General features: G+C 58.0%; 1 protein-coding gene across 1 annotated transcript in view; it reads right to left on the bottom strand.

Annotated features, from left to right (window-relative positions):
• Positions 1 to 868: 868 nt before the first annotated feature.
• The window catches only part of LOC142094109 (putative PIP5K1A and PSMD4-like protein), a 36,045-nt gene continuing 22,868 nt past the window's right edge, over positions 869 to 14,045 (bottom strand). Inside the window, exons 13-27 of the mRNA XM_075175947.1 lie at positions 13,722 to 13,802; positions 12,683 to 12,772; positions 12,179 to 12,256; positions 10,875 to 11,134; positions 8,762 to 8,859; positions 7,597 to 7,682; positions 5,257 to 5,397; positions 4,455 to 4,569; positions 3,737 to 3,823; positions 2,884 to 2,952; positions 2,315 to 2,530; positions 2,110 to 2,218; positions 1,581 to 1,712; positions 1,293 to 1,360; positions 869 to 1,180 (exon numbers count right to left, since the gene is read on the bottom strand). Coding sequence (XP_075032048.1) covers positions 1,013 to 1,180; positions 1,293 to 1,360; positions 1,581 to 1,712; positions 2,110 to 2,218; positions 2,315 to 2,530; positions 2,884 to 2,952; positions 3,737 to 3,823; positions 4,455 to 4,569; positions 5,257 to 5,397; positions 7,597 to 7,682; positions 8,762 to 8,859; positions 10,875 to 11,134; positions 12,179 to 12,256; positions 12,683 to 12,772; positions 13,722 to 13,802 — 1,798 coding nt within the window. The 3' untranslated portion in view covers positions 869 to 1,012. The remainder of the gene's footprint in view (positions 1,181 to 1,292; positions 1,361 to 1,580; positions 1,713 to 2,109; positions 2,219 to 2,314; positions 2,531 to 2,883; positions 2,953 to 3,736; positions 3,824 to 4,454; positions 4,570 to 5,256; positions 5,398 to 7,596; positions 7,683 to 8,761; positions 8,860 to 10,874; positions 11,135 to 12,178; positions 12,257 to 12,682; positions 12,773 to 13,721; positions 13,803 to 14,045) is intronic.

The raw sequence follows: 14,045 nt of genomic DNA, 5'->3' as shown, positions 1-14,045 counted from the left end.
TGACCTGTCGCTCAACGCGGGGGCTCGCCACTCCGCCAGTCCCATTGGTTGAAAGCACTCGGAGGCGGTTCAACAATCTTCTCCCATTTGCTGGCAACGCTGTCACTCAGGGAGGGGATTACGTGCCTCCCCCGCCCACCTCCGGCTGGCACGTGATGCACAAAGCTCAGCCCCATTGGTGAAGAGCCCTGTCACTCAGGCACGCCCCTGCCTCTTTGCTCCCCCATTGGCTGGCCCGCGCACCAGCCCGCCATGACAAAGCCTTGCCACCCATTGAACCGCCTGTCCGCTACTCAACACAAAATCCCGCCCTCCCCAGCGCACCTCCCCACCCCATTGGCCACCTCCACGACCGACAACATCCATGCCACCCCCTCACTGATTGGCTGACTCCGCTGCTCATCAACCACCAAGGCCCACCCCCTCCGGCCTCACGGTAAACATCCTGCGGGCAGCAGCGGGGGATGCTGGGAGGTGGTGCAGGGGGCGGGGCCGGGGCAGCCAGGCCCCGCCCCCGGACACGTGGGCAGGGGGCGCACAGGGGAGACCTGGGGCCCCAGTTCCCCCAGTACAGGGGAGAGCAGCGCCCAGTACCCCCCAGTACAGGGGAGTGCCGGGGCCCAGTACCCCCCAGTACAGGGGAAAGTGAGGTCCAGTACAGGGGAGTGCCAGGGCCCAGTATCCCCAGTACAGGGGAGAGCGGGGCCCAGTCCCCCTCCCTGCAGCACAGAGGACACCCGGGGCCCAGTTCCCCCCAGTGCAGGGGAACCAGCGGCCCCCCAGGAAGGGTCTAGGCTGCCCCCCAGGAAGGGTCTAGGCTGCCCCCCAGCAGGGCTCATCCCCAGCGAGGCGTCAGGACAGAGACCCCCGTGGAAAAGCCTTTATTGCCCCCTTACAGCAGAGCCCGCCCGCCCCTGCCCCGCCGGGCGCTGCCCCGCACCGGCCCCGGCCCCGCGGGCAGGCGGCCGACTCACCCCCGGGGCCAGCGGCAGCGAGCCCCGGCCCGGCGCCCTCATTTCTTCTCCTCCTCCTTTTTGTCCTTGCTCTCCTTGGAGGCCTGCGAGGCCAGGGAGCCCATGGCGTTGCGGATGGCCTCGTTGTTGGGGTCCACGCCCGGCAGGTTCTCCAGCACGCTCTGCAGGAACTCGGGGTCCTGCATCACGTCGTAGTCGTCTTCCTCCTGTGGGCAGAGGGAGAGGAGCTGGGGACAGGCTGGGTCCCCCCATCTTCCTCCCAGAGGGAGAGGGGACAGGGATGGGAGGGGATGCCCTCCCCGGAGGACAAAAGCTCACCTTGGCGGGTTCGGAGGTATCCATGGCTGTGCTGCTGTCCACTTCCGCCGCCTCCGCCTGGGCAAACTCTGTCGGAGGAGAGGGACGGCGGATCGACACACCCACGGCCCCCCAGCGCTCCTGGGAGCGACCCTCGCACCCGCCCCACCAGCGTTTGGGGAGACCTGGTGCCCGGGTGACAAAGCCCCACCGTGGGACGCGTCGGGGTGTAGGGGCTGGCGGCTGCAGTCCCGGAGGCGGAGGGGCTGCCCCTTGGGAAGGGGCCGAGAGCCGGCCCCGGGCACTCACCCGCTCCCTGCAGCGACATCTGCATGGCGTAGGCGATCTGCTCCTCCTCCGTCATGCTGCTGAGGTCGGGCAGCCCGGCCCGGCCAAACTCCTGCTGAGTTATCGTCATCTTCAGCAGAGCATCGTCCGAATCTGCGCAGACAAAACCCGCGCTCGGAAACCAGCAAGGCGACCCCCGTCCCCTCTCGCACCCTGGCCCCGCTGGGGAAGGGGACCGGAGCAGAGCCGCGGCCTGCGGCGCGCAGGACAGAAGCGGGTCCACCTCCCTTTGGGAGTTCCAGCGGAAGCAGAGGCAGCTCCCCAGCACGCTGCAGTTAAACTGCCTCCCTCCGACATTCCGAGGCAGAAACCGCCTCTCGCCTTGCACCCCAGCGGCTCTGGGAACCGCCACGCAGCGCAAAGGGCCCCGCCATGCACAGAGACGCTTCGAGCAGAGCGACGAGCTCTGCCAGGGCAGCCCGCACGGACCCCCTCCCTGGGGAACGTCCTGCCCGTCCCTGCCTGCTTCGTTCCCTGCCCAGCTCCTTACCGTCCCCGCCAGCGGCCGTGATCCCAGCCTCAGCCGCAGAGGCGGCCGCAGCCCTCCTGGCCTCCTCCTCTTGCCGCTGCCTCTGTTCCTCCATGGAGACGCGCAGAGCCTGCGGAGAGGGGGAGCGGCAGGGAGCTGAGCGGGGCAGAGCTCGGACGGACCGAGCTCGGCGCCCGCAGCCGCCCTCCACCTCCCCGTCGCTCACCAGAGCCAGCTCGGGGTCCGCGCTGGGGTCCACGCCGAACTCGAAGTCGCTGGCGCCGAGGCCCAGCATGGCACCTCCCTCCCCGGCCAGGATGGGGGAGCTGATGAGGGCATCGGCCAGGCTCGGCCCCGGCGGCACCGTCACCAGGTGGGAGCCGGTGCCATCCTTGCCGTTTAAGGTGTTAATGAAGGCAGTCAGCTTGTCCGTGTTGGCTTCCTAGGGCCAAAGAGAAAGGCTGGGACTAGAGCTTTGCCTGGCTCCTCAGCTCTGCGAGGGGGGGGGCCGGCTGCTGCGCACACCCCGCGTCTCTCCGCACTACGGGGGAGCCAAGAGCTCCGCTGTTTCCATCAGGACGGAACGCATTTAACGAGGCCTGCAGTGAAACGGGAGAGGTGTCTTCCCAGAGGAAACGTTACTCTCCACGTTAGCGTTTTTACTGGGGCAGCTGCTGAAGAGACCGAGGCTCAGAGAACTGTTCGTATCCTTGCGTGCCCGAGCAAGGGCTCCAGGCTGGAAAGGATACAAAATCCTGCCTCGGATCTTAGGCAAGAAACACGGCCGAGTCTCACCTCTTCTCCAAAATTGATGATGTCAACATTGACTTTCTCTTTCTTCAGGCGCTTTGCCAGTTTCACCAGCTGCAATGAGGAGACACCGCGGCGTTAGCTCCTCACTGCCTGGATCTCGGCTCTTACCCGCGCTCAGCTCATCAGAAACTTAGGATTCAGTCCTGGAGGCACGAAGCCCAAAATCAGTTTCCCAGTTTGAAGCCCTCCCAGCAGCGAAGCGTTTGAGATATTTCACCTCTCCGGCTGGGACAGGCGCCACCGCACAGTGCCCGAGGCGCCGCGAGGCGGCACAAGCGAGGGAGCTGTTCCTGCCAGAGCAAGTAACCGTCCCCATCGAGGGGGACGGCAAGAGCCTGGGACAGGCAGCACCTCCTCACGTGTCTGACCTGTTCTTTCAGAGAGACCCAGAACACCTGGATTAACTTCACTTGCGTTAGGTCAAGTGCCAACAGAACAGCGTCTTCCAAAGGCTGAGGGCATTATTTCTGCTCAGGGACACAGATTTCCTCCCCCAGCTCCTCAGGCAAAAAGCCCAAAGGGGTCTAGGTGACAGCCACGAGGCGCAGGACCTGGCACTCCCCTGAACGGGGGAGGGAAGCAATCCTCCACAGGACAGTGGGAGAACTGGATCTTTGACCGTGGCTCAGGCCTGGCGGCGCCCAGGGATCCGGCCTTCCCTCTCCTCCTAGCTGAGCGCCGCCCTGCTCAAGCGGCTCTGTCAGGCAGCCTGCTCGCTGGGGTATGAAGCCTTACTTCAGTGCAGAGCAGGGAGCAAACGATAAACCCCATTTGTGGTCCAAAGCAGAGCGTGGAGCTGACCCAACATTTTTGCCCTGGACTGGCCATTACTCACGTCTTTCTCGTTATCTTCTACAGGGCTCCCAATAAAGGCGATGATTCGCATCTTGTGGTTCTTGCCCTGGCGATGTTTTAAAGCCAGCTGCAAGACAGAGGTCATGTTGTACTCCAGGAGCAATTCTCAGGAAAAAGCGGTGGCCAGCAGTCGCCCCTGCTACTTTTCCTGTTACGCAGGAAAATTTAGGCTAAATGCCAGGAGAGACTTTTCGGTGGCAAGTTTCACCACACTGTCTCCAGGAAGGCATGCCCCAAGGGCCTCCCGTTTGCTGGTAGTTGTGACTCAGCTGGGAGCAGTTTGCTGGCGAAGAGGTGGCCTGGGACAGAGCAAGAAAACAGGACAAAAGGGTGGCACATCCTGGGGGACGCCCCTCGGCTGGGAGCTGCTCTCCTCAGGGGGGGAAGGGCTGTGCAGCTCGACCGGACTTCTGCGAAGCAGCTGCCAGGTTCCTCGGAAGCAAACCAGGACCAGACTATTGGACTTCTGAGCTTTTATATTGGATTTTATAAAGGAGGTTTCAGCTGCGTTTTGCAGATAGGGAGGCAAAACGAAAATGAATTGCGCGGCACTGCTCAGCCATAGAAGCAGGAAGAGAACAAGATTCCCCGTATCCAAGCCATCAACAGGACAGGTAATTTAACAGGACGCACTAAGGCAAAAGGAATTACAAAGAAAGATGCAGACTCGCTCGTGAGGAACCAACAAGACCACTTACGTGAGCAACTCTGATCCCTGTGCAAAAGGTAATTTTCCCTTTGGGTTGCACCGTGTGTAGCTTTGAAAGGATCCGGCCTGTGTCTGGAGTGAGCGTGGTCAGCACTTCACAGTTACTGCAACGCAAACACACTTACACTGGCGACCTCTTCTTTGAGAACGTCTTTGTGAACCCTTTATTTGCTACGGGGGTAGGAAAAGCCCTCCCTGCACTAAGCCTGCAGCTGGTGTCTGCTCCAAGCCAGCACTTGGCTCTGGTGGGTCAGGGCGGACAGGGAGCAAGACTTTTAGCCTGGTTTCCTAAAAAAACCCAAAGTAATCTGTCTGCACGAAGGCTTGCGTGTGTCTCTGTCCCCTGCCCCAGCAGCCTTGAGCCCACTGGCCAATTTTAATCGACTCTGGCTAAAGAGGGAGCTCACAGAGGCACTGAAATCCTGCAGACTTCAGGAAAATGGAGGAGTGACCCTCTCGGGGCTGCCCGTGAGCTGCAGTGACAGCTCAGCCCTTACTTGCCACCCTTTGGGACACAAGACCACAGAAGGATGGGTCTGGCAGAGAGGTCCTGAGAGAGAAGAGCCTCCATAACATATCCTGGCATTGCAGGAGCGAGCCCAACAAGCTAGAGGCCGGTCAGGAAACCAGGTTTTCTCGTACCAGTCCTCCCAGAAGAACTGGTTTGGTTTTAGACTGTGCTATTGCTGCCCTGTTGTGCAACACTCCCCTGTTCCTTGTCCCCGCGCTCTCTCACAGGCCCCCCAGCCGCTCCTCAGTGGCCCCCTGAGGCCAGTTCCCCCCCGGCGTACTTGGCTAAGGTGATGAGCCCCACGTTGTTCTCGGGGTTACTGCGGGTTTTCGAGTGGCACACAATGTTGACAGCATCTTGCTGGGCTTGCAGGCGAGTGGGTAAGAAGTCTCCATTCCTCATGTACTCGCTGTTGTCAACACTGAAACATGGAGAGGAGGGTGTCAGCTTGCAAACAGTTGAGGTTTCTCCCCAAAACGTGCTTTTCGGGACAGCACACCTAAGGTCACACAGCTGGGGACACGCAGCAGGACACGGCCGTGTCCCGGGGCAGAGAGACGAGTCGTCTCTGTGTTTCCCTGAGTTTTCAGATCAGAACCGACCTCTGGGTCACAGAACAAATGCCGGCCCGGAGCTGGAAGCTCCCACTCCTCGCTGAAGAGCTCAAGAGGTGACTGTGGCCAGACACAACCTCTGACCCACATCTCCTCAATGCCTTCTTCCGTCACAACAAAAAAAAGCCAAGAGACACCCCTCCATGGTAAAGTACAAAGCTCTGCGCTCATCGCTGCCGTGGGGCTTTCATCAGGGCAAAAAGCAGCTTTCCCAGGGCAGGGGCGGCAGGCGCTTTCCACATACGGCTCTGCTCCGCCGGCGCAGCGCCCTCCTTGACGCGAGGAGCAGAACCCCCGAGCCCCACAGGCCGGCTTTATCATCCTACACCCGCGGTGGGTGTCAGGGCCTCCACAACCCGCACAGCACGTGGGCAACAGTGCCCCGCAGCGTCTAACGGCAGCAGCCACATCGCAACCTCGCTGTAATCAAATCCCTACCCTCCACTCTGTCAGCTATTAAATATAGCACAGAGCAGGCAGAAAAAGCCCTTCTCTTAGGCCAGCCTTCAGGAAAGAGACCCCAGGAAGGAGGACTAGTTAAATAAGAGCTTGAGAGTTTATTATCACCCCAAATTAAGACTTCCCTGAGGAGTACTCCCAGAATTTTTTAGTTTTAACACCAGGGGAAATGTTTCTTCCGAAAAAAACCCCACCTGCGCCTGTTTCCCTAACCCTACAGCCACAGGTTCCCCACTCAGGACTGGCTCGGGCTCGTGCTGGGCCACCTCTCCTCTGGCCCACACCAAACAGCCCGTCACGAGCTGGGGAGCGAGGAGGCGGCAGTGGCTGAGCGTCATCTCAGGCACAAAGACACGAAGAGACCTCCTGAGGCCACCCGAACTGCAGCTTACTGTTCACGGAGTAACAGTGGATTCCTCACACTCTCCAGGACAACACAAGGAGCAGCGACACATTTTAATGCCCTTAAACGTAGGTAAGCAAACAGTTACCCTGAGAAAACACGAAGGACTTCGATATACGGTCAGCAAGTCAGGCTATGGTAATATCTTTACCCCAACAGCTATGGGACTATGTAGAGAGCCAAGGAAACAACAGAACCTCGGCAGATTTCACTGGTTTTCTCTACCATGGCCTTCTTAAACACCAAAACCAAAAAATAACAGGACTGTAGCTGCTGCAATAAGAATGACACATCAAAGTTCACCTCCGCTTCCAGTCCTGGCTGCGTTCGGCACCCAGGGACAAAACCCTCTTACCTCAACACCGATGCTGAGCAACAATAACAGAGATGACGGCCACTTCACGCAGGACCGCCCGAGCACCCACCCACCACGCCCCAGCCCAGAGGTGCGGGGTAAAGGCCCCGAGCCCGAGCGGCCGACGCAGGGACACCCGCCCGGCGCTCCGGCAGGGCTGGGGCTGCACTGTCCGGGTCTGCGCTCTGGCCCTCCTCCACTGGAATGTGATCCCAGTTTGTTGTCGCAGCACCGCCTGGCACCACGGCTCCCCATCGCAGCTCTTCACCCCATCCCCTTACTGGGGTCTCCTCTGCCCACCCAGTGCCCCTCTCTGCTCCACGCCTTGCCAGCCCCCCCGCCCGCTGGCGCCTACAAGAGCCCCTTCACCCGGCTCTCGCCTCAGCCAGGAGCTTTCCCCACCAACAGACCCCTCCTCACCCCAGCCTCTCCCATTTACCCCCCCACTTTCCGTGACAGCCCCCAGCCTCACCCACCCTCTCCCCTGAGTACCCAAAACCTTCACCACCCCCTTGACCCCACCCCAACCTAAACCACCCTCCCCCCCATCTTCCCCCCACCCCAATTCTCTCCCCAGCCCCCCACCTTTGCCTCTCCACGTCCTACACCACCCCCCCAGGCCCTGCCTCCCCCCGGCCCGGGCCCGGCCTGGCCCTGCCGCCGCCCGGGATGACTCAGGGAAACCCGCGGCGGCCCCGGCCGGCCCCGGGGGCTCGGCGCGGGCTGTGGCGCGGCTGGAGAGGGTGGCGGGGAGAGCAGCCCCCGCCGCGGCCCGGCCCGCCCGCTCACCACACCATGGTGCTCTCCAGAACCATCTTGCCTCCTTCCCTCAGACCGGTCCGGACCCGGCCAAACAAGCCGCCCGCCGATTGGCTCTAGGCTACCGGCCAATCGCCGCTCCCCGTCTTGCGAGGTGGGTCGCGGCGGGCGCGGGGCACGCTGGGAGCTGTAGTGCCGCGAAGACTGTGATGGCGGAGACCTCCCCCGGGGCCACCAGGCAAAGACCCCCGCCCGGGGACCGTCCCCTCCCTCCGCCACCCCCCTGATGGGGCAGAAACAATTAGCCTCCGCTTGCCCTTGTCCCCCCGCCGCCCCCCGGACACCCCCCGGGGTCCCGTGCCCCTGCCGGGGGTCCCGTCCCGCCCCCGGGGTCCCCGGACAGAGGAGGCAGGCGGCGGTGGGTTCAGCAGCACACCGTGTATTGCGCGTCCAAGAGACAGCGTGGTTCCAACAGCGGACGAGGCCACAAGCGTTACACAGCCGAAAGGACAACGGTCACGGCGCGAGCCGCTCCCCGGGGCGGGGGGACAGGTCCGTCCCTCCCGGGGGGTCCCGGCGGTGGCGATGCTGATGCCGGTGCAGGACAGAAGTCCATCCGCGCTCCAGCCCGTCACCCGGCGTCGATCCGGAGGTCACAGCGGCGTCGGCTGCTCCCCGATCCCTCCCCGGTGTGGCCGGAGAAGCGACGTCCCCTCCCCGCGCTGGAGAAAAGCCGCTCGGGTGTTTAAAAAGACGTCAAAACCCGCCGCCGCCACTTTGAGACACGCGCACAAAAAAAGAAGCAGTTCTGGAAACCCATTACAAAGCAGAGGTCCATATATAAACGCCACCCCCCCACCTCCCTACTCGCGGAATAACTATCCCCAGGAAAAGGAAAAACCAACACTTAAATACAACTTCATAAATATTAAATCATGAAAAAAAATTGAGACTTGGTTTTCTTCCCTCCTGGTAAAAAAAAAAAAAAAAAAACACAAAAAAACCCAATAAACCCCAAACAAACCAACCAACCAACCAAGGGTTAGGAGGGAAGATACGAACAAGTGTCTAATATAGACAGTTACTTCAGCTATAAAGTGTAACCTGCTGGACCGAGCCGGAGGGAGAGGGACGGGGACGGGGAGATCCAGCAGAGACGGCGCAGGCGTCCCCGAGCCGACGTCCTCCCGCTCACGGGTCTCATCCTGACGTTAATCGGCGTCGGAAGGTCTGAGAGCCCTTGAGAACCAAACAGTCTGTGAACAGGGACCGTCCTCGCGCTCCACCAACCCCCTGGGGATCCGGATACCCGGAGTAAGGCCATTCCGCTTGGTCTTTCAAAAAAAAAAATAGAATTTAAAAAAAAAAATGCTTTTTCTTAAAAAATATCAGCTTGTGTCGCATCCACTTTAAAAGCTTGAAGTGGAAGGTGGGAAGAGACTTGGCTCTGAAACATCAACTAAAAAAATCCCTTTCTACACCACTACATTCTTTGTTTCCTTAGCAATCATTGCTAATTAGTATAGAAACCCCTTGCACTACCCACAAGGGCAAACTTTAAATTACTTTTTTTTATATATATAAAAAAGAACGGAGGATTCTAACCCACCGGGAACACGGGGAACAGTCACTTCATTTCTTTAAAAAAAGCATTTAGTGAAAATAAAGATCAGTCCAACATCTGCTCCGAGATCTCCAGAGAAGCGCCTGCAGCCGGCGTGGGCCAGGCGTCGCCGCAGGGAAATGGCAGAACAATCCCTCCTTTCAGCTTATTATTTTGTTCAAAATCGGACTCAAAACGCCCCGTACTTTTGTGGAGGCAGAAGTCCGTCCCATTTACGTAGGAATCTCAGTTTCAAGCCGCCGGGAGCACTGGTGTCGACCGCGGCTACGATACAGGCAAGATATCAAAAGGGAGCCGAGCTATAAAAATGGGAACGGTTTTGCTCGTGGTGCCCAGAGCAGGACGGAGGGCAGGGGGAGGGAACGGAGCAGGCTGGGTTTGGTCCGTTTGCTTAAGAAATACTTTAAAAAAAGTGCGCCCCTTACAAAGATCCCCCTTGGCGGGGAAGGGACGAAAGGGCTTCGTTTAAAAACTGGGGGACAAAGCAATCCAAAACCTCCCTGACATCTTAAAAGCTTCGCACATTCAAAGTCCTCCGAGCAACACAGCGCGGCACCTAGCTCTTCTCGTCGCTGTCTCAGGGCGATGCAAGATTGAAAATGGAGGAGGCTCCGGCAGCCAGGAGCGGCTGGCGGGGGAGAGGAGCTCGTCCACGGTCAGCGCAGCTTCTGCTCCCCCTTTCTGCCTCTCTCACATGAGATACTTTATGGTGGAACACTGAAAAAAAACCATATTTATTAAAAAAAAAATTACTATATTGCAGGACTAAAAAGAAGTGATATGACTGAATTCAGAGAAACATTTAAATTAGAAACTTGTTTAAAATACAAAATAAAACCACACTGCTCTGTCGCAAACTGCCCCAACGAGGCTCTAATGCCCGTTTCCCCCCCAGTAACTCCGAAGAGTCGCCCGTTCTCGCAAGGTTTGTGGTGTCGGCATCGTAAGCAGCTAACTCCCTGAAAGTCAGGTCCCTTTTCCAGAGGGCTTCAGCCCACGCGGAGCAGTTCCTCCTCCTCCTCCCGACAGCCGGCTTTGCTCCCGCCAGGCTTCAAAGAAAGGAGGACAGCAGGGACACAGTGGTGGGCTCTGCTGTGAGATTTCCAGGTGCCCGAGGCCCAGCCGTGCTGGCTCGGTCTTTGTTAATACTATCCCAGTAGGTGTAGCCCAGCCTTCCAGCTTTTAGGTTTCTGTCCAGATAAGATTTCTTTTAAAAAAAAAATATAATAAATCAGCAACAGGGGCTGAACGTTTGTCAGACTCCACAGACCACAGAACAATCTGCTTCCATCGCGGCGGTCTCGGTGTTTCTTCACTGTGAAGAGAGAAGAGGGGGAGATGCTGGGGAGGGGTCCGCCTTCCTCTGAGGAAGAGCAGCAGGAGGTCTCCTGCCTGGTCTTCCCCTACACCTTCTCTGCCCTGGGAGAGGCAGAGTGGAGGGGGCTGTTGAGTTCAGCCTTACCCCAACCACCATCTTACATTAAAACAGGAGGGTCTGTGAGTATTTATCATCCGCCGCAGGGACAGCAAGATGAGCCTGCTCAACTTCACCCCGTTTTATCTCTGTCATCAGACCCACTCTGGGCCCTCAGGAAAGAGGAACGTCTCTGCTTTGCCTCCTGCTTATCTAATTTAAGGCAGTTGGGGCAGCAGATTACCACTAAGAGCACGAACGGTGCCTAGCACAAGGCAGGCTGAGCCTTCGCATACCGGGGGGATGAAGCACATCTGCTCCGGCTCTGGTCGACACACACCCCGCTCAGTGTCCGCGTTCCCAGCACAACTAGGGACCACGTAACCCCACAACTCTCCATCCGCCTCCAGAGCCGCTCTTTTCCTCCTAACCAGGCAGTACTCACAAAGCTTATCTCTGTCTCTTGCAGGTCTTCAAGCTGCTCTCTCAGCTCTGCGGAGCGCTCGGGTATGGAAGGCCCTGGGGAGCCGCTGGGGAAACAGAAGGGGGAGACCTGTAAAGCAGTTTTTAAAAGTGAGCTGTCAATAAGTCACATCTCCAGGGCTGCCCTGCTGTCCCCAGCCAACGGAACGTCCCAGCACGGCACAAAGGCGTTTGTTAGGCAGGTTTAATATGGAGGCACAGGCAACACAATCCCTGCTGGGCCAGGCACCCAAAACACCACCTAGAAAATCATCCCCCCTAGTCGATGGCGACTTCAGACATTAGAAACGAGGATCTTTTGTCCAGCCAAGCAGCAGCACCTCTTTACAGAAGCCTTCAAGCACCTCATCAACATAGAGATGGTCCTGGGTGAAAACAGTCCAGGGACAAAGAATCCAGGAAGCACCAGAGCTCAGCGAGTCTCAGCCCTTCCAGAGGCAGCCTTGTTTGAAAAAGCCCCTGGCAAACCTTTTACAAACCTTTTACGCTCTGAATGCGAGCTATAGCCTGACAGCAGGCTGTAGAACACGGGCATGCCGAGCACCTGGTACATCGCCAAGGAGAAAAGGTGGGGCACGGAAAACGACTTGCTTTACTCTAATACCCCCTGTTATTTTCCCATTTCTTTCACAATCCTACAGCTAAAAGGCTGCAACCTGCTGGCTGAGGAACTCCAATTCCCAGCTTGGGTCCTTCCCCACTTCCCACTGAGGATATGGTGACCGCAGCTTCCCTCCTTGCCCCCTGAGTGAGAAGTCAAGTCTGCCAGCGTGTACTTCACCTAGGGCAAGCGGTCAGGGCTCTCCCGTGCACTGGCGACTAACAGAGGAGGTTTCAGGACTGCCTACGGTCGGCATGACCCGCTTGGCCCTCCTGCAGCTAACACCCAGGGCTTGTCACAGCCTGCTTGCAGTGGGTGCCTTAATTAGTGGGTATTCGATTGCCTGTTGCCCAAGTACAGGAAGCATTGAGCTGTTCAGTCATCAGGCTACACGTCGCCCGCGCCAACACCCTTGGATCAACACCCAAATGGCGACATGGGGACCCTCGCCGGGAAGGCGCAGCTCCCTCTCTGCCTGATCGTGCCTCACCTATGCGCCCGGTTACTCTGAGCTGCTCTGGCTTCCTCCTCTGCCGAGCTCTCTACCTGGTGACTCGCTGCTTCTGACCTACGCAGAAATTAAAGGCGAGGATGCTCAGTGTTGGTTACAGCGCACATAGCCCTTGAGGTTTGTCTTAATTAGCCCTAAGCAGCACTGTCCTAATGCAGGGCTGCAGGACGAATCATAGAATCATTTAGGTTGGAAAAGACCCTTAAGATCCAGTCCAACCATTAACCTAACACTGCCAAGTCCACCACTAAATTACAGTGCTTAGGAGAAAAAGACGTGCCCCTCTCAGGCAGAGGGGATCACCCTCTGGAACCCCTTGCCACAGGATGCCGGTCAGCAGCTTCCATTCCCAGCGGCACGTGCCGATGTTTAGGCGTCCCCAACGCCAGCACGCTTCTGCCAGAGGTTAATGACAGAGCTGGGCTGAGGACCAGGGGAATCCCAGCCTCGCGAGGGCACCCACGCCTGCACGGTATCGCTTACGCCACCGCGGAGAGCACGTCTTCGACACACAGGTTGCACACCGCAAACAGAGGCACGTGGCAACATTTCTGAGGCAGGCGTGAGGCCGTGCTGCAAAAGAGAGACCGAGGTTGTCGTAGCACGGACGGGAGGCCTGAGCTCGTGTCCCTAAGGCAGACCTGGAACGGGACAGATCCTGCCTTCCCCCTGCGCCCACCCCTAGAAGAGCAGAACCTCTAGCTGGAGAGATTTTGGGTGAGATCTCTCCCCTTTGTACAGGACTACAGAGATTTAACAGGTTACCTCCCCGAAGGGTGGTAAACACCCCGCTAGACTGCCTGCTTCTGTGGAGAGGAAGAAAAAAAACCTTTTAAATCCATTCAACAAGTTGCGTTGTTATAAGTCAATAATCCACAAATCGCTTTCATCCTTTTCAGGGTTTGCAGAGCTTTACAGATCTCCCAAGGTCACAAAAGTGGATTTAAGCCTCTGAGAACAGGTCTGATGTAAGGAGCTCAGATCCCAAGGCCCCGCATGGGAGAAAACACTGCTCCCTTCTCCCTCCTGGGTTTCATTACCACCGTCTGGCGCTGGCACATGGTTTTACGGGATGCTGGCAAAGGGTAACCACATGCTCGAGAGCCGCAGGGTACGGTAAGCGGCGTGCTCCGCTCCAGAGGTACCTGGGGCAAACGCAGATCAGGCTTTGTACCTGGGGAACCACTTGGGACTCAACCCAATTGTGCAGCAGGTTTGGTCTTACCTACCAGAACCCGCGTTTTTACCAAGAAGGGTGCTCAGCGCCACGCGGGGTAAGGAGGACGCCATCCTGAGAGGTTTTACCATTGAGCCCTTCAGCAGACAGACACGTTAAGGACTGCTGAGCCTTGGCACAGGGACCCACTGTCACAGCACTGCATTTTAGGAGTGAACTGACTGTACAGAAGCTCTGTAACTGCTGGCCAGCCAGAAGCGTGAGGCCAAATCCCAGGGTAAGTCTCACTGAGCGCACCCTCTAGACAGGAGAAGGTTTCAGGCAAAGTCTGGTTCCTCCCCTCACCTAGACAGGAAGATGCCGGGAGCTGTTCTAGTCAAATCCTTTGCTGAGCTGTCAGCTTTATGCACTTGTACGCCCACTGACCTACGTAGAGATTGAAGGAGAGAGACCCGCAGTTAAGTCAATAAAAAGAACGCCTCAGGCATGCTGACGTACTGGAAAGGAGCAGCTCTGGTTTAGGATCCCTACCAAGAAGTTTCCACGTTTTACAGAGGCAGTAAGAGGTGTTAATTGCAATTGCATCTTGGTCTCCTGCAGCTCCGCAGAGAGCAGACACTTCCATCAGTGCCACTGTGCAGGCAGTGGGTCAGGAATGGGGAAGATGGC

The sequence above is a fragment of the Calonectris borealis genome, chromosome 29, assembly GCF_964195595.1.
Source record: "Calonectris borealis chromosome 29, bCalBor7.hap1.2, whole genome shotgun sequence".
In the NCBI taxonomy this organism is placed as follows: domain Eukaryota; kingdom Metazoa; phylum Chordata; class Aves; order Procellariiformes; family Procellariidae; genus Calonectris; species Calonectris borealis.
Note: the sequence above shows the minus strand (reverse complement) of the source record. Positions and strands in the feature narration are given on the sequence as shown.